General features: G+C 34.7%; 1 protein-coding gene and 1 long non-coding RNA gene across 5 annotated transcripts in view; one reads left to right on the top strand and one right to left on the bottom strand.

Annotated features, from left to right (window-relative positions):
* The window catches only part of RB1 (RB transcriptional corepressor 1), a 145,340-nt gene that overhangs the window by 17,783 nt on the left and 101,300 nt on the right, over positions 1 to 26,257 (top strand). For 3 of the 4 annotated variants that reach the window (XM_025478314.3, XM_049099220.1, XM_049099221.1), the window contains exons 3-6: positions 11,897 to 12,012; positions 15,532 to 15,651; positions 24,948 to 24,986; positions 25,953 to 26,020. In XM_025478314.3, coding sequence (XP_025334099.3) covers positions 11,897 to 12,012; positions 15,532 to 15,651; positions 24,948 to 24,986; positions 25,953 to 26,020 — 343 coding nt within the window. Of the gene's footprint in view, positions 1 to 11,896; positions 12,013 to 15,531; positions 15,652 to 19,554; positions 19,576 to 24,947; positions 24,987 to 25,952; positions 26,021 to 26,257 lie in introns of those variants that run through there. The other variant, XM_049099222.1, reaches the window with a different exon arrangement.
* The window catches only part of LOC112678901 (uncharacterized), a 72,579-nt gene that overhangs the window by 16,842 nt on the left and 29,480 nt on the right, over positions 1 to 26,257 (bottom strand). The gene's annotated exons all lie outside the window — the stretch shown is intronic.

The raw sequence follows: 26,257 nt of genomic DNA, 5'->3' as shown, positions 1-26,257 counted from the left end.
AGCTTGACATTTTTGGTGGATGTATTTTCCATCGTATGGACATAGAATTTACTTACGTACTCCCCTGTTGGTAAAGATTTAGTTTAATTTTTTAGTATTTGATACTACAAACCACTGCAGTGAATATCCTCATATTTACATTTAATGCATAAGTAAGATTTCTGTAGTGTAGACTGTAGAAGTGGAACCACTGGGTCAAAATTTAATAGATTATATCTTTGTTCATAGAATAAAAGTCTTCGCTAAATCTCACTCTTCTAATGAGATCTACTATCCTGTTTAATACTGTAATCTGCCCACACTTCTCCCTGAAATTTTCTATCCACTTTTTATAACATAATGTATAATTTACTTATTTATTCTGATTTTTATTTATTGTCTTTCTCCTCCCCCTAAAATGTTAGCTCCAGGAAATAAGAATGCTTATGTTATTTACTGATGCAGTTAAAATCCTTATTGCTTAGTAGGCATTTAATAAATATTTATTGAATTAATTAAATGGATTAGAGAATAATGTCCAGATTTACACTTCCCAAAATGTCCAAGTTCCTTAGCCATATATTTTGGATTTTTTTCCCTTATTTTTATTACATATAATTTTGTTAAGCTTTAAGAAAAAAATCCTTTCTAGTATATTTTGGGATACAAATTACTGCAAACCAACCGTAATGTATTTACTTTTAGAAAGTTACCCCCAAAGCACAGGGTGCCTGGGTGGGGCAGTCAGTTAAGCCACTGACTCTTGGTTTTGACTGGGGTGGTAATCTCGGTTGCGAGATCACGCCCTGCTTGGGGCTCTGCACTCAGCTCAGAGTCTGCTTCAGATTCTCTCCCCCTCTCCTTCAGCTCCTCCCACTTGGGTGCTCGCTCTTTCAAATGAATAAACAAATCTTCAAAAAAAATTACCCCCCCCCCCCAACAGAGAACCAGATCTGAATTTCATCCCACCTATTAGGAATAGATACCAGCAACATAAAATAATCTTCCATAGGATTGAAATGACCGTTGAGATTGTTATGGCCTTCCAAGTGTGCTAGGTTATCAGGTGTTGCTTTGAAATAAATGGTTAAATGCTCACTTTGGCAGCACATATACTAAAATGGAAATAAATGGTTAAATAATGTATCAGTGAATTTATATTTTTCTTTATTTATATGTATCATAATTTTAAAGCCGTAATATTCATAATTACTGATGTTAGATTGGTAGTTTTTTCTATTTGTTCTATATATACTATAAACAGACAACCAAATTTCTATAAGACCTAGGTATTTAGGAGAGTTTTGAAGTGAATTATTTTATCAAACATTCTTAATCCTATTCCTGTTTTAATTTCTCTTTTATATATGCCTTGATTTTCTCATCATATACTATTTTTTTAAGAGTAGTTGAATCAGAATTATATTGCATTCAAAACTACCATTCATTCTTAGCTTCCCCTCTGTTTCAGAAAGCCTACCAAACTTTTTTTATTAAGTTTATTTTTCCTGGTTTTATTCAAGACATAAAAGCTGGCAGTCAATGCTTTTTATCAACATAATGGTGAATTGTATTACTATGCTGCATTGAATTCTAACAAAAGTGACAAATGCCCATTCTACCAAGGGCCCTCCTCACAAGGGCATTATGTAACTGGATGGCTATTTTATTAACTGAGGCTTTGTTGAAAGTAAACATATGGGTTTTCTTAAATTTTTTAAATATTGGAAAATTTGCCAAAGATTATCATTTATGACTTGGAACCCTAAAAATTCCCAGACCACAGGACTTTGATGATCAATGATCTCTTTCAGTTCCCTTCCGACTTGGGATTCTTTTATTTTATTGCCAACTCATTTACTCATTATTGATGTTTCCCCTTTTTTCAAGTAATATCTGTAATATTGGTAGAAGGAATTGGCATGCAAACTTTGAAAGATACCTTTCATCTATAGATAAAATTCAATCTGAGTTGTAGGAATGACCTGTCTCCTCAGTGTTTTTCAACCTTGTTTCTAAGAATGGTAGATACTGGGGATCCCTGGGTGGCGCAGCGGTTTAGCGCCTGCCTTTGGCCCAGGGCGCGATCCTGGAGACCCAGGATCGAATCCCACGTCGGGCTCCCGGTGCATGGAGCCTGCTTCTCCCTCTGCCTGTGTCTCTGCCTCTCTCTCTGTGTGTGTGTGACTATCATGAATAAATAAATAAAAATCTAAAAAAAAAAAAAAAAAAAAGAAGAATGGTAGATACCAGTTTCATAGATCTTTTACAGAAAAGCCAGTTAATTAGTGGCTGTTTGAGTTTGGTAGCAGTTTTCTTTCTTATGTGGTTGTATCTTCTTGGGTGGATCATCTTTGGGCCTTTGATTCAATAAACAAAGCAGAAAGCTTGACCAGAAACTAAGTTCCACTTCAGTTATGTATCACCTGTTTAGAACATAAGTTTGTAGTATTATTTCTTTCCATGCATTACTCTTGCTAATACTCATTAGTTATCAATGTGTGAGTGGAAGTTGAAGAAACTATAGTAGAACCAGTTGTCTTCCCTTATTGAGTTGCTGCTTTTTTTTTTTTTTTTGAGTATACTAAAGGAAAAAAAGAGATGAAGACAAAAAAGCTATTGTTTTATATTGGAGTATGGCTATTAATACTGCTTTTTTAAAAAAAAATACGCATTTAACACCAAGTTAGTGTTAAGTTAGTTACTAAGCTCTTGGGGGTACAGCAGTGAATTAGGTATAATTGTTTTGCACTCCAGATGTTTATGGACTAATTAAGAAATGGATAAATACATAAATCACAGTTCCATTAAGTGTTCAGATATTCTTATCCGCTGAGCTCTGTAAAAGTTCTTTTTTTTTTTTAATTTTTATTTATTTAATAGTCACAGATAGAGAGAGAGAGGCAGAGACACAGGCAGAGGGAGAAGCAGGCTCCATGCACCGGGAGCGGGATGTGGGATCCAATCCCAGGTCTCCCTGGGCCAAAGGCAGGCGCCAAACCGCTGCGCCACCCAGGGATCCCTCTGTAGAAGTTCTTAAGGGAGGGAGCCTCATCTCATGGGCAGTGGGCCAGGTAAATCTGAACTTGCTAGGTACTTATTTTTCTGGTAGTAGAGTCTGCTTTCTCCTCACAAGGCCATTGGGTAACTGTATGGCTGATTTGCCTGTTGTTTACTCCTGTGGGTTGTATCAAAAATATGATTGAGTACAAGTAAAGGTAGTTTTCGCATTCCTCTTCTTGGTTATGCCACTCTTGACTTTTACTGTTTCTGAGTACACCAAAGAATGTACTTTAACTGCTGTCAGCCAATATTACACAAGTGAGGGAAGTGGGATTTTCTGACATTTTAGTCTGTTATCCCTTTGGTTCCCACATATAACCTTGGTGAGGAGGAAATCCAAGAGTAGAAGATAAAAACAACTTATCCCCTCTATTCCTCTAATATATTTCTGTAATATATTTACTTTGTAACCTTACTACTAATCACTCTTTACAATCCTGTGAGTCAAGAGTAAGCATGTGTCCTTTTGACCCTGAGTTAGAAAGCATATATTTTTTAAGATTCTTATTTATTTGAGATAGCGTACATGTGTGTGTGCGCACAAGTAGGGAGAGGGGCAGAGGGAGAGGAAGAAGCGACTCCCCACTGAGTGTGGAGCCTGACTCTCCTGATCTCAGGAACCTGAGAACACGACCTGAGCCAAAGTTAGATGCTTAACCAACTGAGCCACCCAGGTGCCCTGAAAGCATATTTCTTGTGGTTTATTTTCATCTTGGTCATGGCTAGTATTTTTAACTTTTAAAATTGAATTTAAATTCATGCTAAGTTATGATAACATGAATAGTAAGAGAATTTTCTGATGCCTCCAAGATGATTTGTGTTACCACATGGTGGAGCTCTTTTGTAAGTTAGTGCATTTTAAGGTATCAAGTAATGTCATCAACTGGGGGTTATCATTAGGGTATTCAAGTGAGTGAAACTAAATGCTACCTTAATAGGTAGCTTCTTCAAGTATTGATTGTAGGTTTTGATTTAAACTATAATATATGTGATTAAGGTTTTAGTATCTTTAAGATTTTTCTCATTATTCCTAATTTTCCCTTTATTGCTTTGCATTAATGTAGTGCTTTTTAGTTGATTGACTTTTCCTATTATAATTATAGGCAATTTAGAAAATGTATTTAGGATTAATAAAGAAAATGAAAACCATTTGTAATCCTGACATATAGAGATAATAATTAACATTTTGATATATTTTTGCTTTTCCTTTTTAAAAGTTTTCACAAAATTGAGTTAAAATATACTCAGAATTTTGTGTTTTGGTGTCTTTTTTTTCTCTTAACATATCTTTGATATTTTCCCATGTCCTTACAATCTTTAAAATGCATTAAGGGTTTTGTATCATTGTGTAATATAGGTCCATCATAACTCATTTAAATATCCTATTTTAAGATGTTTAGGTTTTCCCCATTCTTTTTGCTATTATAAATAATTTTTTAAAGATTTTATTTATTTTATTTTATTTATTAATTCATGAGAGGAGAGAGAGAGAGAAAGAGAGAGAGAGAGAGACTGACTGAGAGAGGCAGAGACCCAGGCAGAGGGAGAAGCAGGCTCCGTGCAGGGACCCTGACGTTGGACTCAATTCCTGGTCTCCAGGATCAGGCCCCAGACTGAAGGCCACACCAAACCGCTGAGCCACTGGGGCTGCCCTTATAAATAATTTTTAAACCTCTATTACACTAAATCTTTTTCTGGTTTTTATTTATATTTTAGTTATTTAACATACAGTGCACTATTGCTTTCGGGAGTAGAATTTATTGATTCATTACTTAACATACAACACCATGTGCCCTCTTCAATACCCATCACCCATCTAGCTCATCCTTCACCCACCTCCCTCCATCAACCCTCAGTTTTCTATTGTTATTAAGAGTCTCTTATGGTTTGTTTTCCTCTCTCCTTCCCCCCCCATGTTCATCTGTTTTCTTTATTAAATTCCACATATGAGTGCGATCATGTGGTGTTTGTCTTTCTCTGACTTATTTTGCTTAGCAAATACACTCTAGCTCTATGTTGTTGTAAATGGCAAATTTCATTGTTTGATGGCTGAATAATATTCGTGTGTGTGTGTATATACCACATCTTCTTTCTTTCTTTATTCATTCATCAGTTGATGGACATTTGGGCTTTCACCATAGTTTGGCTATGCTGCCATCAGGGTGTGTATACCCCTTGGAATCTGTATTTTTGTGTCTTTTGGGTAAATACCTAGTAGTGCAATTACTGGCTCGTAGGGTAGTTACATTTTTTATTTTTTGAGGAACTTCCATGCTGTTTTTCACAGTGGCTGCACCAGTTTATATTCTCACAAACATTGCAAGAGAGTTCCTCTTTCTCTGCATCTTTGCCAACACCTGTTGTTCCTTGTGTTGTTGATTTTAGCCATCCTGACAGGTGTGTATTTCATCGTAGCTTTGGTTTGTATTTTCCCTGATGATGAGTGATGTTGAACATCTTTTTGTGTGCCTGTAAGCCATCTGGATGTCTTCTTTGGAAAGTAGTCACGTGTTTTCTGTCCATTCTTCAACTGGATTATTTATTTTATGGGTGTTGAGTTTGATAAGTTTTTTATAGATTATGGGCACTAACTCTTCATCAGATATGTCATTTGCAAATGTCTTCTCTTATTCCAGAGGCTTCCTTTTAGTTTTGTTGATTGTTTCCAGTGCTGTGTGCTATGTTTTATCTTTATGAAGTCTCAGTAGTTAAGTTTTACTTGTTTCCCTTGACTCCTGTGTTGTGTTACACTAAATCTTGATTCAGTTCTCCAGGTATTTTCGTTGGATAAATTCTTAGATTAAAACTGAACTCTTAATCTTTTTTTTTTTAATATTTATTTATTTATTTATTCATGATAGACACACACACACACACACAGAGAGAGAGAGAGAGAGAGAGGCAGAGACACAGACAGAGGGAGAAGCAGGCTCCATGCCGGGAGCCTGACATGGGACTCGATCCCGGGACTCCAGGATCGCGCCCTGGGCCAAAGGCAGGCGCTAAAGCACTGAGCCACCCAGGGATCCCCAACTCTTAAGAATCTTGATGGATATTATCAAAATGTCTTTCAGTTGTTACTATTTTAAGGTTCAGTCATTTCAAAATATGATTGTTGGAAAGTGCCACTTTTTCTTTTGCAGACTTCTTGTCCTTGCCCATTTATTCTCTTCATGTTTTAGTATTTCTTTTTGGTAATTCTTTTGACTGGGTAAGAGTTCTTCTCTGTTTTAACCATTTTTAAGATCCTGTTCTAAGCTCTTTTCATAATTCTCAACTAAATTTTCAAGAAAACACATTGGTTACAGATTTTAGGTTGTAAATTACCATTGAAAAATAAGCGGTGGATCTTGAGAAAGCAATCAGGGCTGGAAGGCAAAGTAAGATCACTAATCATTTGTATGGAAGTCATAGGGGTTGCTATGGAAGTAAATGAGATTGCTGAGAAAAATAGAATGTGGTGGAAAAAAGTCTTTGGAGTTAGGAAATACTGAAAAAATTCTGAGAGAGAAAAAAGGAGAATGAGGATGTTAGAATGTTTTAAAAGCTAAGGGAAAAAGTTTCATTGCAGCAGTATCAGATGTTACATAGAGGTCTTTGTGGAAGAAACCTAACAAAGACTATTTAGTTTGGAAAGACAGAGATCTTTGAAGACTTAGAGAATAACCTTAGCAGAGGCTAGTTAAAGTATGTGTTCAGTGGATGTACTATGCGTGTCCTGTGTGAGTGTGTGTGGTAACTGTGTGTGTGAATAGTGAGAAAGTGAGAGGTTTACATGTGGAAAGAGGACAGTAACTTGATAAGGTCCAGTGATAGATGGGTTATTTTTTTGTTCTAAGGTGATACGGGCTTGCTTATTTATTTATTTATTTATTTATTTATTTATTTATTTATTTATTCATTTTTAAAGCAGCTCCATCTTTGCTTAATTTTTTAATTTATTTATGACAGTCAGAGAGAGAGAGAGAGAGAGGCAGAGACATAGGCAGAGAGAGAAGCAGGCTCCATGCACCGGGAGCCCGACGTGGGATTCGATCCCGGGTCTCCAGGATCGTGCCCTGGGCCAAAGGCAGGCGCCAAACCGCTGCGCCACCCAGGGATCCCGATATGGGCTTATTTAAGTAACCAAAGGGAAAGAAGCTTTTGGAAGCAAAACTGTTAGAGAAATTATAAAAGGTAGAGGGAGTGATGGATAAGTGAGGTCTTAAAGGAGATGAGAGCCAGTGCGATCAAAAGTAGGAGGTAGGAAGGCATTAGAGTTGTTCATTTGAGATTGGAGGAGAGTGTCCATTTGTAAAAATCAGAAGAGAAGAGGAATTTAGAGATGAAGATGCAGAGACATTTTGAAGGAGACTGGAGATATGGAATTAGAAAGTATTTAATGTGGAAAAGAATGTTGAGGCTTTAGGTATTATGATTCTTTAACCGTCTCAATAAAATAGAAATCAAGAATATATAATAAAAAAATAGTTAAGAATACAGAACCCAGGTGCAGTGCTAAGATTAAGGATTTCAGTAATGAAAATGTTAAGAACATTAATGTTGAAATCTAATAAGAAAATACTCTCAAAGAAATGGAGCAATACTAAACTGAGTGTCAGGAAACTTGGGTTTTAGGTCTGTGGCATTGACTGGGTTGCACAAGTCCCAGCTCTAGTCTTTAATTTCTTAATCTGCACAATGAAAGGTGAGTCAGGTGACCTTTTCAGATGGAAAAATCTTGAACCAAACTAAAAGAGAACAAAATATATAAAACTACATTAATCAAGAGATTGTAGGGCAGCCCCAGTGGCTCAGCGGTTTAGTGCCGCCTTCAGCCCAGGGCATGATCCTGGAGACCCGGGATCGAGTCCCACGTCGGGCTCCCTGCATGGAGCCTCTTCTCCCTCTGCCTGGGTCTCTGCCCCTTTCTCTCTCTCTCTCTCTTTCTCTCTCTCTCTCTCTCCGTGTCTCATGAATAAATAAAATCTTTAAAAAAAAAATCAAGAGATTGTATACAGCCTTGGTGGAAAGAAAGATAAGCAGGTCAGTAGAACAGATCAGAGAATCCGGAAATGGGGTCCACACATATATGCTCATCAGTCTTTGTATGCAGAGGTTTGAAGGTAAACCAGAGTAGGAAGGATATTCCTCTCATAAAGTGATGTTGGAGCAACTGGTTATCCGTATATAAAAAATTAACTTTAATCCCTACCTTGTACCACTTGTAAAAGTTAACTTGAATTAGAGACCTAAACTTGTAGGAGATGACATAGGTAATCTTTGACCTTTGATTAGTCAGAAATTTCAAAGATAATAGCACTGAAAGCATGATCCATAAAAAAATAATAAATTGAGCTCATTAAAATTAATAACTTACACTTTTTGAAATAATATTGTTTGAGAAAATGAAAATACAAGTCCCAGACCAGGTGAAAATTTTTGTAAAACACTTATCTATCTATACCTGGATGCTACCAAGATGCAAAAAATTTACAAACCCAGAAAGATTAGAATCAACTACAAAATCCTATTCTGGGGGGATCCCTGGGTGGCCCAGTGGTTGAGCGCTTGCCTTTGGCCCAGGGAAATATTTAATATTTAATAGTCTGAAGTTTAGAAGGAACATTTATTTTTCTTCCATAGATAAATTTGTATCAAGAAGAAACAATACTTTATCCAAAACGAGTTAATTGGAATGCAGCTAGAACAACAACAGCAACAACAGCAAGCTTTATAAGTCATCTGAAATAAAGGTCATACATTTTGCTCATAGGAAAGTTCTAAAGTTCCTTAGATCCTTAAAAATCAGAACTTATTTATACAACATTTCATTTAGGCATTTTATCATTTCACATGAGCTTGTGTTGAATCTTGTGTTGGCTATGTCCTAGTAAAATCTGTTGTTTTTAAAAAATAAGCAATGTTCTCCATTTTAACAACTTTAGTTACTTAATTTCTCAACTTTTTAAACAGGTAAAAAAATACTACAATGGCTGAAAGTAGACGTATTGAGAGCAGGTAGCTGCTTCAGAGCAAAGAAGCAAGCCAAAAACATAAGCACAAAATTTAAGAAGTAATGTAGTGTGGGGTAACTTATTATGACAAACAACTTTTTGCATCTTAGTAGTTTCTGAAAAATTGACCGTATTAAACACATATACAAAAGTTGGTATTCATTTTATTAAAATATATTTACTAGTCATTGTAACAGTCAAGCTATGTATACTTTGTTCATTTTCAGAAGTAGTACATTATGTAATATGGTTTCAAGAATCAAATGTATTGAAGCATAATTTACAGACACTAAAGTCACCCAGTTTTGAGTGAATAGTTCAATAAGTTTTGACAAATGCATTTAACCATGTAATGACTACCAGTAAGTAAGACATAAAATTTTTATTACTCCAGAAAGTTTGCTCCTTCTCCTTTGTAATCATTCCCCAAACACCTCCATTCCTGTTTATAGGCAGCCACTGATCTACTTTTTGCCATTAAAGATTAATTTTGCCTTTTTAAGAATTTTGTACAAAACGAAACAGTATTATAGGATGTACCCTGTTTTCTCTGGCTTCTTTTTCTTCATGTAATAATTTTGAGATTTATCTTGTTGTGTTTATTAGTACTTTTCTTTTTTATTGTTAATAATGTTCCATTATATGGATATACCACAGTTTATCTGTTTACTTGGTTTTGGATATTGGGTTTTTTCTAGGTTTTGGTTTGTATGATTGAACCTGCTGTTAAGATTCATGTACGAAGTTTCCATTTCTCTTGGGTATAAATATCTGGGAGTGGTATTGCTAAGTGTTACAGAAAGTATATACTTAACTTTGTAAGATGCCAATCTTGTTTTTCATACTGTTTGTACCACATTTTACACTTTCACCAGCAATGTTTATTTCTTGCTCTACATCCTCATTAACGTTTGGTATTGTCACTCTTTTTAATTAAATCATTTTAGTGGGTGTATAGTTGTAAGTCTTAAAAGATTTGTAGAGAAATGCAACAGATTTCTGCATATTGTGGAATTTAAGAAACAAAACAAACAGGCAAAGAAAAAAAGAGAGACAACCAAGAAACAGACTCTTAACTATAGAGAACAAACTGATGGTTGCCAGAGAGGTGGGGAGTAGAGGGAGGGGGAGAAATAGGTGATGTAGATTAAGGAGTGTGCTTGTGATGAACACAGGGTATGTATGGAAGTTTTGAATCTCTATATTGTATACTTGAAAGTAATATAAATATAACTTTGTATGTTAGCTATACTGGAATTAAAATAAAAACTTAAAAAATATTTTCCAAGTAGCTAAAATTAAGGAAAAGTTTAGAGTTGGATAATGATAAACTTTTTATTATCAGTAAAATTTGATAATCTAGAATAAATTTTTAAAAAATTTATATGTTTATTTTAGAGAGAGAGAGAGACTGTGAGCTAGTGGGGGAGGAGAGCAGAGGGAGAGGGAGAGAGACAATCCTGCTGCACTCAGAGCCAGGCACAGGGCTTGATTCCAGGACCCTGAGATCATGACCTGAACTGAAACCAAGAGTCGGCTGCTTAATTGAGCCACCCAGAAGCCCCAGAATAATTATTTTCTTAAACCTTGTATATAATTGAAATTTCAAAACAATGTAAATTTGCATCACATACTTTTCAGCTCTATTGTATGTAACCTCCAATTAAGAGTAACCAAATAGTTCCAATTTTGTAATAGAATATCAGATAATTTTGTATTTCTTTTGTTTTCAATTTAATGGAATCAAATTTTATCTATAAAACTTACATATTTAGAAAGTAATACATATTTTTAGGGGAAGAGGTATTATAATGATAATGAAAGAGTATTCTAATAATAATCATAGCCATCACTCATCAAGTACTAATTATATGCCAGGCATTATGGTTAGGGCCTTATATGTATAATCGCATTTACCAAGTGAGATATGTATTATTTTCATTTCACAAAGAAGGTAATTATTGCACTGAGGGATATGAATTTCACAAATACTTGAGTCCATAGATTGATTAAAAAAATGAATGAATCAAGAGCACTTGGGTGGGTGGCTCAGTAAGTTTAAGTGTCCTACTCTTGATTTTGCTCAAAAGTTATGATCTCAGGATCCTAGGATTAAGCCCTGTCAGGCTCTGTGCTCAGCTGGGAGGCTGCTTGAGGAATCTCTCTCTTCCTCTTCCCTTCCCCCTGCTCATGTGCATGCTCTCTCTAAATGAATAAGTCTTTTTAAAAAATGAGTGAATCAAAGCAAAAGGAGGATAATCATGTAAGAAAGTAGCCTTGTTTTTTTATTTTTATTTTTTAAAGATTTAATTTTTTTTATTTATTCATGAGAGACACAGAGCGAGAGAGAGAGAGAGAGAGAGAGAGAGAGAGAGGCAGAGACCCAGGCCAGGGGAGAAGCAGGCCCCATGCAGGGAGCCCGATGTGGGACTCGATCCCAGGTCTCCAGGATCACGTCCCGGGCTGCAGGCGGCGCTAAACCGCTGCGCCACCGGGGCTGCCCCCTTGTTTTTTTTAAAAACAGTTTATGTTATGGACTCGAAAATCTTTTAAGTTGGCTCTGATGACATTGGATTATTTAAAAATGAAAATATTTACTTCAAAGAATTGACTGACCCCTAAATTTTTCACAGTAAGTTGCAATTTAACTTTTCAGTCTTTTTAGTAATTTGTTTTGCCTTACAATATAAAATTAGTGTTTTTTATTAGTGTAAAATTAAATGTTCTAAAGTATATGCCATCATAAAGATTTAAAAACAAGTGTATATTGAATAAGAATTATCATGTAATACAATTTTAATATGATATTCAGTGTGTGAATGATTAATGAAAATTTTTTTTTTTTTTTTTGTACCCAGGAAGGTTATGTTCAAAGGAAAAAGGAGCTATGGGGAATCTGTATCTTTATTGCAGCAGTTGACCTAGATGAGATGCCATTCACTTTTACCGAGCTACAAAAAACCATAGAAATCAGGTAAAATTTCTTATATCAATATAGGCCCCTGCCATCAAAAATATTTCTGAACTTTCCTTTTAATACACTTGAGAGATCTAGTGAGAAATACTAAAATTAAGTAAAACTTTTAAAGGACTTAGATTAGCCAGTGAAATGTTCTCTAATGGAGCCTTAGTGGATGTGTATTTATGTTACAGTTTCTCAGGAATGTAACAGTTTGTGTCCTGGGAAATTTTATCAGGTCTCTCACTTTCTAGAACTTTTCAATTGTAGCTGTTGATAAAGTAGACAAAAAGAGCAAGGGTTGTAAAGTAGGCTTATTAGATTATAATTTTTGTAAAGTAGTGTGAGTCTATCTTAAAGGAATTTAGTTAACATTTATTAATGTTTAACATTGCTTAATAGAATACATGCATAATTAATACTTTTTAAGACTGTATATTCAGCTGAGTTTCCATAATTGCTCCAATAATTGTTTGTTATTGAGCTTATTTATAAGCCTTATATTTATAAGAAGAATTTACTAATTTGTTTTCATTAATTCCTGAACTTTATCTTGGAGCAGCTTTTTAGGATTTCCAGTCATTTCATTTGCAGCGTATTTAGAAAATGTAATAGTAAATAACTCTACCAGAAAGGTAGTAGTGTATGTTTCTTCTTGGATAAAATAGTCTAGAATTAAACAGAAGTAATATTTTATTTAAATGAGATAGATTGCTGGATTTTTCAGTAACCCTTTTTTTTTTTTTTTTACTACTTCTAAATGTGGGAAAAAAAGACCATGTATGTTCATATTTTAATCTATTGAATTAGAATTGGTTTACTCTCAGAGATTTCAGTTTTACTTTATTCATAAAATCACTAAATCAAAATAGTTTCTATATAGCTGAAAAATAGTCTATATAAGTAAATTTCTACATTAATTTATACATTCATGCAGTAGATGTTTCAGTGGCCTAGAGGATAGAAAAGGATATGGATGTGTCAGTTTAATGGGTCTCTGTTGTTTTACAAGCTGTGTGACCTAGAGCAGATTACTTAGCTTTATTAAGTTTAATTTTCCTCATCTATGAAATGAAAATTGTTAGCTATTTTATAGGATTATGAGAATTAAGTAACCTACAGTGATTAGAAAGGTAAGTGGTTCCTAGAGTCAGTGCTTGTAACTTAACCATAGGTACTGATGAGATCCTGATATCTTTCCTTCTGTAGACCTGTGTTCATGCCTTTCCCATGCAAAAAAAAAAAAAAAAAAAAGAAAGAAAGAAAAACAAAAAATAACCCAAATAGTTGTTAGGCTCTGTGATATTGTGCTGGGTTCTGATGATATAGAGGTGAGAAATAATCTTTGACTTCAAGAAACTCAGTCCAAAGGGGAAGAGAAAATTAAACAGAGGGCTGTAGTATAGTGTTATGTAGCTGTTTATAGGCCACTAAATAAATATGGCAGAAAGGCTATCACATTTTTTATCTCTAAGATGGAAGAATTTTCCTGGCACAGCTTTTCCTGAACTTTTTTCCTGAATGGAGCAACCTTTTATAATTGGGCATGTCATAAATAATCTCCCTACAATAAATATAGTCATAGATTTGTTACAACTTTTTCTTAGGGCATCTCTTTGTTCCAACAACTATCCAGGAATGGTATCTAGACCACTGCTGCTTACCTGTGCTTTGGCAAAAAACTTTTTTTCAATATGTCATGGACTGACATTTAAAAAATATACAATATAAATTAATTATTTAGAAAAATGGAGAAAATTATACTAACCACAGGACCAGACTATTATTATATTCAGCAGGCATAAAATTAGTGTTAATTGCCTTAAAAGTTTTTATATGTTTACTCTCAATTTCTGTACTTATTTAGTTGTAGACAGATAACAAACTCTATCAGTCCATGAAGCATTGCTTTGGAGTAAGTAATTATTTTAGATCTGTGTGTCTTAATTATAGCTTTTTATGCTCACTTTTCCTCTCTGGAGCCTCCCCTCTTCTCTTCTTTCCTTCAGAGGAGGGCTGAGAAAGAAGAGAGACTCACTTAAGTTACCCCTAGAAAAAAGAGGCTTTGTAGTAACAGTTCAGTTTCCATGATGCTCCATAGATATTGCCATATATGTCATAAAAACTGGAACTGAGAGTGCTTCGTGAATACATGCTATTCTGGAGTTGATTAATTTTATTGAAGGTACTTACACATTTACTCCATTCTCTTTTCTCTTGTGAGCAGCATCGTGATCATCTACTTCGTATCATTTCTACTTCTTTATTTGCTGTTCATGTAGTTTGTTATGGCTGCCCCAGTCCCCTATGTGTCACAAGTACTTTAATAACCTTTTTGGGTTCTTTGTTCTCTACTGATTAGCTGAAGTTTTTATTTTTGCAGTTCTCGAGATAAATGTCTGAGTGGTTCAGCTCATTTTTTTTAGAACGAAGCCCATAACTCATTAGTTGCTTGAGGGCATATGGGTGGGCCTGGTGACTGACTACCCATGCATTCATTTAGCTGCTTTGGTATAATTCCTTAGACAAACTTGATTAGAAATGAATGTGTGAGATGAAGCTGATGATTGCTATCTTTAGTGCCCTATTTTTCATTAGTGGAAAATGTATTAATATTTCAAATAGATTAATTTTTTATAGAAAACAATAAAGAATGATTTAAAGCCATTATTTAAAGAACCTAAAAATTTTAATCAGTTTCTCTTTTCCCTTCCCCAACAATTCAGTCATAAAACCATTGATGGGTGAAGAAAGTAGGTATGTGCATCTATGGTAGGGGAAAGTATGGAGTCCAGAGAAGAATGTTAGAGCCCAAGTGGGATGAGAAGGGGATTAATATGGATGTGCTTGAGGATGAGGGGCCTGATATGGCCTGCTTGGTATGCAGTGTCAGAGACCAAGCAAAGTGTGTGGGCAGCAAGACCACATGTGAAGTGAGTGCAGTCTGGGCTGGGGAGTCAGAACCCTACTACGGTGAGGAAAATTTCCATGTGGAATGGTGAGGGCAGTCTAGGATGGAGAGTCAGTCTGAGCAGGAGAGGACAGTACCCATGTGGGAGAGTCGGTAGCTTTGGAGACAGAAGGTAGTTAGTTATATGCAGAGGAATTGACTGAGTAAATAAAGATAAATGGATCGCAGCTTTCTCACTGTCAAAGAAGAGTGATAAATATGGAAAGGGAAACACTAGAATAAACCATGTGGTTTTATGTTGGAATTGGATAAATGGATGTGAACTTAAGATTTTCAAAACATGTAGGTGTAGAAATAAATGTGTATGCCTATCATAACAACCTTTTTTTTAATACAAATTGTTGTAGGCGTAGTAGGTATACAGATATAGGGGTATAGGTTGAAGCTAGTTGATTTTTACTCTTCAAACTAGTAAAATGCAAAAAGTAGTTCCTTCCAAAGGATAGAGTCGTGATTTGGTGTAGAGTGAATAAACTTTTGAGTTGAAATGACTATGCTTTGAAAGTGAAATAAAATGATTTTTTCAATTACAGATTCACTTTTTTCTATTCCTTTCTTTGTAGTGTCTACAGATTCTTTGATTTACTGAAAGAAATTGATACCAGTACCAAAGTTGATAATGCTATGTCAAGACTATTGAAGAAGTATGATGTATTGTGTGCACTCTACAGCAAATTAGAAAGGTATAGTTAAAATTTTATTAGGACTGTAACCCAGTTTTTCATGTTACTGTTGATGATTAGATTCTGAGAACTGTATTTAGTAAAGTTATTGGGTATCACCCCTTAGATTTATTCCCTTTGTTACTAATTTCTTAAATTGGTTCTTAGCATTCTTTTTTAATCCAGTAGAATGCATTCTGAATGTTTCATCTAAAACTGTTATACTATCCTTTCATATTTCTCATCTGTTTTAACAAAGACCTTAATCTTCTTTGCCAAGACTTCCAATTATCAGTGGAAGAGTGACCTAAATTTAAACTTCTTCCTAAAGGTGTTATTTAATTTAGAAAGAGAAAAACATACTGGCAGTAGAAGATGTACGTGACCTATACTACCAAGCTATAGTTTGTATTCTCATTGGTGGTTTAGGAGACTTTTCATTACTGTTTAACTGGGAGAAAGATGAAATTCAGATAAACTTGAGTTGTTTTTTAATACATTTTCCAGCCACGTCGCCACTGCCACTGGTACAATGCCAAATCTGACATGTGCCTATTACTATGTTCATTTGGGGGCTCATTTCACTTTGGTGAGAATATATGAAAGTTAATATTTTAGCTAAACAAATAGTTGTAAAGGGAGGGGGAAGAAGAGGCAAGTCCTTAAATATTCTAGGGAGAATGTGTAAGAAGAGGCAAGTCCTTAAATATTCTAGGGAGAATGTGTATGGAGATAGAGCTGGAAAGAAGCATCTTCTAGAAGGATGTCTCTATTTTCCTTTTCCTTCTTTTTGATTGGCATGTCACTAACACTTTAGAGATATGCTAGAGGATAAGAAAAGTGGAGAGAAAAATCAAGATTGGCCTAAGGCATTTGAAGGAATTTTTCTTGCTCCCCGTTTTAAATTGTAATAAAGTCACATTGGCCATCATTATTTTCTTTTGTCTTTTCTTGGGTGGAGTAAAATCTCTTTGCACAGAAAAAAGGGGATTTTTTTATTATAATAAAAATTAATTTGTACAAGGAATGTAGACTAATTATAAAGTACTTAGAAAACAGAAGATCATAAATAAAATATGAATCACCCTAAATTTTGATATTGGAGGTAACCAGTTTTCATATTTGAATATTTTTCTTTTGGAGATTGTTTTATGTTAATTATATGGCATATATAATTTTTTTTTTTAACCTAACTAGGATTTTCCTATATGCTTTTCTGTCCTTTAAAGTTGTTTATGCCTTTTAACTCATATCTTGGAGCTTGTCCTAAGGATGTTATCTTAAACACAGAAGAGCTTTAGAGATTTTTATCACAATATTATTTAAACCAACGAAAAACTAGAAACAACCTATTTATGCATGACCAAAATAAAGAGTAAGATACAAATACGCTCTAAACACTAAGTATTATAAATATAAAATAAAATTTGATGAGGAATAATAACAATATGGGGAAATGCTTCTAATTTTAAATATAAAATTTGATGAGAAAAAAACGAAATGAGAAAAATACTTCTAATGTTAAATAAATAAAGCAGGATATAATGTAATTAAAACTACAGAAGGAAGTCATATGTATTGAATGAAGCAATGTATTGACACTGATATATTGAATGAAGTAACTGGGAAAGAAGTACCAAAATGTTAACCAAGATTTTGTATGAGTAACTTACATTTCTAAAGAGGATATGTTACTAGTATAATAAATTAAGCAAAACCTTCTTAAGCCAATATTTGAGAAAAATCTATTCTGTAAAAACTAATCCCTCAAAATCTATAATTATCAGGTTATTTCTAGATACAGAATTTTAGTGAGAATTATTTGGAGTACAGTCTTGATTTTTTTCCTGCTATAATAATTTTAATTAGATACTTCTAGGTTTTTTGCTTCATTGTCTGAGATCAGAAATGTGCTTGGATATTTATTACCTCTTTCCTTTACCCTTCATATCTTCTAGTATACATTGTATTTCTGATTCTTGTGGAGGCGAAAGGAAAGTTAGAAAGTGGAATATTGTATGTATAATTCTGAAGTATTTGAGTTCTTCCTACCTTCCATGCCCTATGTTTTTCCTTTAGAAAAAGGCTATTTCAGATTAGTAAGTAGGGCTATTTCAGATTAGTAAGTAGGGCTAAGATCAGAATTCACAACAATTTGCTCTACAACAGTAGTTGGGTGTGATGCCCTACCAAAAAAAGAGGCTCTCGTAAAGCTTAAAGTTGAAGAGAATGGAATCTTTTGAGTCAGATTTGTATTCCACTCTGGGCTTCAACATGTACTGTGCAATCTTGGACAAGTGAGTTACCGGACTTTAGAGCTTAGTTTTCTGATGTGAAAACTGAGTTGATAATGGTGCCTACACTGTTTAGTGTTTTAATGTACTAAATGAGATAATGCAGACGGTGCTGAGTCCAGTGCCTGTAATAAACATAGTAAACTTTCCACAAAAGTTTTTTTATTGTTTTGTTTTTCTCAAGTAAGTACTATACCCAGCATGGGGCTATGAGTTCAAACCACATGTTCTACTGACTGAAATAGCCAGATATTCTTTCAAGAATATTTTTAAAACAAAAAAATTTCTGACCCAGTTTGGGAAAATTTACAGACTACACCTACACCACCTTAGAGAGTCAGACTGTACATTGGCAAGCCAGGGTTCTTAAAAGTCCTGTATGATAAAATATGTTGAATCTGTTGAGTGTATCATTTACTAAATTATTAGACTACTAATATATGTTTATATGTGTTTAACATCAGTTAACTTCTGGAAATAGTGTTTTGTAAAATATATTTTAAGAAACTTTAGGCTGGCTATCAGCTGTTTTGCAAATAAAAGAAGAAACACAACAAGTATTAATGAAGTGGCTGTTAGTGCTTGGCTATATGTTAGGTGCTGGGGATACAAAATCTAATATTAGACACTATGATCATCAAGAAACTTATAGTAAATTATATATACACATATATATTAACATATATATTATACATATATATTAAATATTTTATTTATTCATGAGAGAGAGAGAGAGAGAGAGACAGGCTCCATGGAGGGAGCCCGAAGCAGGACTCGATCCTGGGACTCCAGGATCATGCCAGGGGCCAAAGGCAGGCGGTAAACTACTGAGCCATCCAGGGATCCCCAAATAAATTATATTTTTTAATAAAAATAAGTGCAATAATGCATGTGATGCTCTATTGTAGAGTATTATATTTGAGAAGTAGAAATTATATAGTGGGCAAAATACTGTGTATGGTTAAGGCCAGAATGGTGATTGTGGGGTGCTTTTTGATCAAGTAAAAACTATAGGAGAAGGCAATGTCTGAACAGATTTACAGATAAATTCACCAAGCAAAATGTGTAGGAACTAGAACTGAGCTTCCCCAGCAGAGTGATTAGCATGTGTCCAAAGGCAAACCAGTAGAATGATGTACCTTGATGTTGCGGATGGCTGAAAGGTAGGAGGAGATCAGACCAATAGGGAGCTTGGATTTTGCCCAGCAGCTGATGGAGTCATTGCATGATTTTAAGCTGGGAATGACAGTCAGATCTGGCCTGAAAAGATCGCTCAGGCCTTTGTAAAAAGGGATTTAGAATTTTTACTAACTAGTTATATGAAATAATTTAGTGTTTACTGGCCTTAAAGTGGATTGGCAGAGTCTTTTCTTTATTTCTTTCTTTTTAAAGATTTTACGTATTTATTCATGAGAGACACAGGCAGAGACCCAGGCAGAGGGAGAAGCAGGCTCCCTGTGGGGAGCCCGATGTGGTACTCGATCCCAGGACCCAGGGGTCACGCTCTGAGCCGAAGGCAGACGCTCCACCGCGAAGCCACCCAGGCGTCCCTGGCAGAGATTATTATATCTTATTTTTTACCTTTTACTGAAGAGCAATTAGGAAGATTAACTGCTATATCAAAGCCTGTTTATTTCAGAACAGACCGTATGTGAGTATATATATGGCAACATACCATAGTGATTATAGTCACTTTAAAAAAGCTAAACAGATCTATGTATGAATATTAATTTAATCATTTACTGACTGTGTGAGCTAGGAAAAGTTACTTCTCTAAACCTCAATTTCAATCTAAAATACAGCCAGTAATACTTTCCTTGTAGGATAATTGTGAGAATTAAGTAAGAAAATGTTACTGGTTAGTTCACCTTCCAGTATATATTAAGTGCATAATAAATGGTAGGTTTTTAAAAAGTTTTTATTTAAATTCCAGTTAATAACACATAGTGTAATATTGGTTTTAGGAGTAGAATTTTGTGATTGATCACCTACATCTGACACTGAGTTCTCTCATCACAACAGATGCCCTCCTTAATGCCCGTCACCCATGTAGCCCATCTCCCACCCACCTCCCCTCCAGCAACCCTCAGTTTGTTCCCTGTACTCAAGAGTCTCTTAAGGTTTGTCTCCCTCTCTGTTTCTATCTTATTTTATTTTTCCTTCCTTTTCCCTATGTTTATCTGTTTTGTTTCTTAAATTCCACATATGAGTGAAATCATATGGTATTTGTCTTTCTCTGATGGACATATTTCACTTAGCATAGTACTTTCTAGCTCCATCCATGTCATTGCGATTGGCAAGATTTTATTCTTTTTGATGGCTGATAAACAGTAGCTTTTAAAGTTATTTCTAGCTTCATTAATACGGTCACAGAGAAATATAATATGAGCCATGAATTTTAAATATTCTGGTAGCTAAATTACAAAAAGTTAAAAGAAGTGAAATTAATTTTTAACATTTTATTTTACCTATAAGTCCCCAGATCCCTCATTTCAACATGTATCATTCACACAGATTTGTGCACTAATGTTCATAGCAGGATTGTTATTTATAATAGTCAAAAAGTGGGTTATTGTTCAGCCATCAAAGGAAATAAAGTACTAATATATACTATAACATGGATGAACCTTGAAAGCATTAAGCTAAGTGAGAGAAGCCAGACATAAAAGGCCATATAGTCCATTGTATGAAATGTCCAAAGGGGTGTATCCATAGAGGCAGAATGTAAATTAGTGACTGTCAGTTGTGGGGAACTGCTGATAGGTATGGGGTTTGTTATGGGGATGACGGAAATATCTGGAATTAGATGTGATGTTTGCAAAACAAAGTAAATATACTAAAAATTACCGAATTTATATACTCTAACATATTTTATGTTATATGAGTTATATTTTAATAAGAAAACATGAAACTAATATAAAAGTTATTAATGAAATATTTCACATTCTCTTTCTCATATTAAGTATTTTTGAATACTTTGGTGTGTCATTTACACTTACAGCACAGCTTCATTTGCACTAGCCACATTTCAGGTGTTCAGTAGCTGCAAGTGCTTATGGCCATCTTTTAATTAGCACGGGTTAATATTGAATGTAATTATCTTTTACTGTATGATAGCATTTTATTCTGAGTTATGATAAGTTACAAAATAACATAGAACAGTGCATCAAGCATTCAACGTCTTTTCTATAATTATAAAAACTCTTTCTTGACTACTATCTGCTTTTTATTATAAGATAGTAATTTTCTAACAAATTTTTTATTTACGAATTTGTGACTGGCTTCTTTTGCTTAGCATGTTTTCATGGGTCATCCACATTGTAGCATGTTTCAATACTTTGTTACTATTTATTACAGAGTAATATTCCATTGTATGGTTTACCACATTTTGCTTATCCATTCATTGGTTTATAGACATTTGTGTTGTATGTCTTTTGAAATAGTTGAGAGTACAGAGGAAAGTGAGTGTATATTTTACAGCTTGCTACATTAATTGTCTTATTACCATTTCTGTTCTCTTCGTTTGTTCCCATGGATTTGTTCTCATCCATTTGTTTACCATCTAGTGTCATTTGTTTACTCCAATACATCTTTGATCTCCCCTGTCTCCTTTGTGCTGTTACTGTCAAATACATCACATTCTATATGTTATAGGCAAACATCACAATTATATTCATACCATGTTATACAATTGCTTTTTACGTCAATTAGGAGAAGAAAGGAGAAGTATTCAATTATACCATCTTTTATAATAACATAATTACCTTTTCCAGGGCTCTTTGTTTTTTCATGTGGATATGAATTACTGTCTTGGGTTACTTGTTTTCAGCCTGAAGAACTTCTTTTAGTATTTCTTGGAAAGTGAGTCTGTTATCAACAAATTCTCAAAAAAGTTCTCTGTTATTGTTTGAGAATGTTTTTATTTCATCTTCACTTTTGAAAGAGAGTTCTCTGGGTATGACTCTTAAGTTAACTTTTGTTTCTTTCAGCCCTGTGAATACGTAATCCTACTGCCTTCTGATCTTCATTGTTTCATGAGAAGTCAGTTGTTAATGTTATTGGGTTCCTTTATACATTCTCTGTCATTTTTCTTTTGCTACTTTCCTGATTTTCTCTTTATTTTTAAACAATTTTACTGTGTTATATCTGGGTGTGGATTTCTTTACATTCATCCTACTTGAAGTTTATATTTTTTAGATGTGTAGATTAATGTTTTTCATCAGATTTGAGATGTTTTCAGTTATTTCTTTAAATATTTTTTCTAGGGATGCCTGCGTGGCTCGGTCAACGGCTGCCTTCAAGTCAGGTCACTTGTGGGGTCCTAGGATCAAGGCAGCATCAGGCTCTCTGCTCAGTGGGAGCCTGCTTCTCACTCTGCCACTCCATCTGCTTGTGCACATCTCTCTCTCTCTCTCTCTCATATTCTCTGTCAAATAAATGAATGGATAGAATCTTAAAAAAAATATTTTTCCTGCTCTTTCTGCCCCCCAACACTTCCCCCATCCCAGCTGTCTTTCTGGTACTCACATTACACATGTGTTGATGTATTTTTTTGGCATCCCACATTTCTGAAAACCTCTTCATTTTTCTTCTCTCCCCCTCCCCTGTTTTTCAGACAACATAATCTCTTTTGACCTATCCTCAAATTTGGTGTTTCTTTCTTATGCCAGCTCAGATCTACTGTTGAGCTCATCTAGGGAATTTTTCATTTTGGTTACTGTACTTTTCAACTCAAATTTCCATTTGGGTCTTTTGAAATAATTTTTCTTTATTGATATTCTCTATTGGATGAAACAATGTCAGAATATCTTTCTTCCTTAAGCATGGTTACTTTTAGTTCTTTGGATATATTTACAATAGCTCCTTTGAAGTCTTTGTTATGTCTGGCACCTGGGCTCTCTTGAATGCAGTTTCTTTTGCCTGTTTTTTTCCCTCATACTTTCCAACTTTGCATATTTCATTTATTTTTAAAAACATTTTGAAAACACTATAGTAAGTCTAGGTACTGGTTCTCCTTTCTCTTGGGGCTTTCTGTTGTGGTTGTTTGTTTATAGTGGCCTCGCTGTATTATTTTAGTGAAGTCTATTTGTCCCATAGTGTGTAGCCTCTGATAGTGCTCTTCAGTGTAGCCATTGGGCATGTGGCAGCCACTTTGGGGTGAGTCATTTTCAAGGGGTTCTCTTTGACAGTCTTTTCTCCTGATCTCATGTTAATACCTAGCTGTTACCTTCCACTAATTGGTGACTGATTGTTTTGCTATTTTTGACAATATCCTACATCTCAAATTGCTTCACAGTCTGATCCAATTAAATTTGGCTTCCTTTGCAAGAATACTCTTTGACGTCAGCCTTGAGGCTTGTTTTTTTTCCAGGAGAGCTCTCCTTAGCTGAGTCTTCCTCTGGTTCTCTCCTAGGTGGTCTAGAATTTAGCTTGTTGCTTTCATAGAACTACTAGCCTCCTCTTAACTTGCTCATCACCAAAATTTCCATTGTTTTCAATAGCACTTAGACTTGAAAGTCCCCACACTGTGTTCCAAATGAAGTTAATTCCCTTGGAGGAATTAACTCCAAGGAGAGAGCTTGGAGAGAGCTTAGAACTCTTTTTTTCTTGGGGTGCCTGGTGGCTCAGTTAAGTGTCTGACTTTGGCTTAGGTCATGATCTCGAGGTCCTAGGATTGGGCCCCATGTTGGGCTCCGTGCTCAACTCTCCTCTCTTCTTCCTCTACTCTCCCTCCCCTCCACATTCTTGATGTCTCTTGAATTTAAAAAAGAAGGGGTGTGTGTGTTAAGACTTGCCTCTCCCCTAGGTATCTTTTCTGTGTCACTGCTCAGGAGATCAGAATGGGAACAGTGTCCTCTTCTCTTGGAATGTCACTTTTGCTTTAAGAGTGTTACTGGGAAGAGGTAATAGTCCTTGGTCTTTGCAAATTGCCTTTCATGTCTGAAACCCTCTGTCTTGTGAACTAATTGGGGTAAGAGAAGTCAAGGCCTCCATATTTTTGATCTGCTGTGCCTGTGATAGAACTTTTGCCCTATGAGTGGGGCTAAGTGGAGGAAGGGAGCCCTCTAGCCTGGTATAGACTTTCTGCAACACAAAGCTGGGAGTAAATAGAAATGCTCATTACTTTCCTTTCCCAGAGTGATAGTCCTAGGCTGATAGCTGGGGAGAGAGGGAGTCCTGTGTCTTGGCTGCACCTGCCCAAGGTAGAGCTTCATGATGCTGAACTGGAAGGGTGGAGGAAGTGAGTTTTGCTTTGAATTTCACAGACTGTTTTTGAACTTGCCAAGAGTTAGTAGATTTTCTTGAAGAAATGTTTCCTTTTTTTGCTTTATGCCCTTAGAATTTCTAGAGACTTTAAATGATTTTTTAAGTAATTTCAACCAATTATAGTTATTACACTGGGGAGCAGATCTATGGAGATTCTTATTATGCCATTGTCCTAAACAAAGGCTTTATAATAGTTTTAAACAGTTATTTTATTAAGGCTAATAGTTAAATAAGCTTTTATGACCTGTTCTGGGATTCTCACTAGATGAAGATTTAATTACAAAATGTATTCTGAGTTACAAATGCACATATGGAATCCAGTCCTTTTGTAATTAGATATTACAATGATATGTGAAATGTCATGTATTGGAAAAAAGCTACCTTAACTTTTTAAATGGTGCTATACTTTTTTGGTCTTTAAAATGTATACTTTTTAAAAAAGATTTATTTATTTTGGGGAGAGTGTGTGCATGAGTAGGGGGAGGGGCAGAGGAAGAGGGAGAGAATCCCAGGCAGACTTGCCGCTGAGCTTGGAACCCAACGCAGGGCTCCATCCATCAACCCTGAGATTAGGACCTGAGCCAAAACCACGAGTTGGACATTCAACTGACTGAGCCACCCAGGTGCACCTAAAATGTAGATTTCTTGAAATAAGATGAATAAAGCATGATAAAATTGATCCCTAAATTATGAAAAGAATTTAAAAGTAACTTTTAAAAAAGCCATAATGTTAATATAATTATTTCTTCCTTTTAGGACATGTGAACTTATATATTTGACACAACCCAGCAGTTTGTAAGTAGTTCAGAGCATGTTATTTTTATCTTTTTGGTTTCTTAAAAGATTTTTCTGGAAAAATCACAAACGTGTTGATAATGCCAGGGTTAGTTTGATTGATTATAGCGTTCTACTTCATAAATTAAGGTTGTAGATTTAAACCCTATGCAGATTACTTATCTTCTAAACAAAGAAAATGATATGAAATATCTGCCCTTTACTACAAGGAGAACTAATAGGATGGAAGTTGATTCAGTGCAACATATCACCAGTTCTGGGAAACATGCAAATTCACTGACTTAACCTTTTTTTAGTGTTTGTTATTGGTACTTTATTAAGACTGAGAGCATAGTTTTTGTGTGTGACTAAATGTGAAAGTGTATATTAAAATTTCCAAATTATTTATTTAAATGTATGATATATACTCCAATAGAATACCCAAGTAAGAGCTCTAGAGATTTTCTTTGGAAACAGAATGAGTAGTATATGAGATTTTCTGCCTCACTGAACTAGTAGTATTGAAGATGATAGATACAAAGGGAAATTATATGTTTATTAATTATATTAATCTATTCCAGTTGTTAATACCAACAGGTTATCAAGGCATAGTGTTAAATTGGTAAACTAGAGTCACCCAAACCTGTATTTTTCTGCTTAAGTGTTGATTTTAATTAGAAAAGAGCAGAAAAGTATTAATTAGAAACCAAGTACATCATAGTATACCACTTCCTGTGCATCTTTTTAGATTAGAATATAAATATTAAATATTTCTTTTATAAAACATATGCTGCTTTATGGGCTAAATATAAATATCTTGGTAAAAACACTAAATTGAGGCAACTTGAGTTAATGTGGAAGTTGTGCATTTAAAATGGATTGTATTTTCTTATGCAATCAACTTAGGCCTATAATGTAAAAAAAGGAAAAAAGATAGTTGGAAAACTGTCAGAATAATTTTTTTTCTCCTTTCTATTTGTTTACTAGGATATCTACTGAAATAAACTCTGTGTTGGTGCTAAAAGTTTCTTGGATCACATTTTTACTAGCTAAAGGTAAAGTCACTATGTCTGTTACATGTTAATGTTTCAAATGTAAAAAAATTCTTTTGGACTAGGTTCAAAATTTGTTATTCAGTTTAATGTTACTCCCCCACACCCCCCAATCCTCTGTGTGGCTTGTTACCTGTTAATAAGTTCTTGTAATTCTGGCACTGTAAGCAACTTTGGAAATTTCTAATTTTATTTCTGCTTTTAATATCCTTTTATTCTTCCTTTTTTTAAAAAAAGTTA

This window comes from Canis lupus, chromosome 22 (genome assembly GCF_003254725.2).
Source record: "Canis lupus dingo isolate Sandy chromosome 22, ASM325472v2, whole genome shotgun sequence".
NCBI lineage: Eukaryota > Metazoa > Chordata > Mammalia > Carnivora > Canidae > Canis > Canis lupus.
Note: the sequence above shows the minus strand (reverse complement) of the source record. Positions and strands in the feature narration are given on the sequence as shown.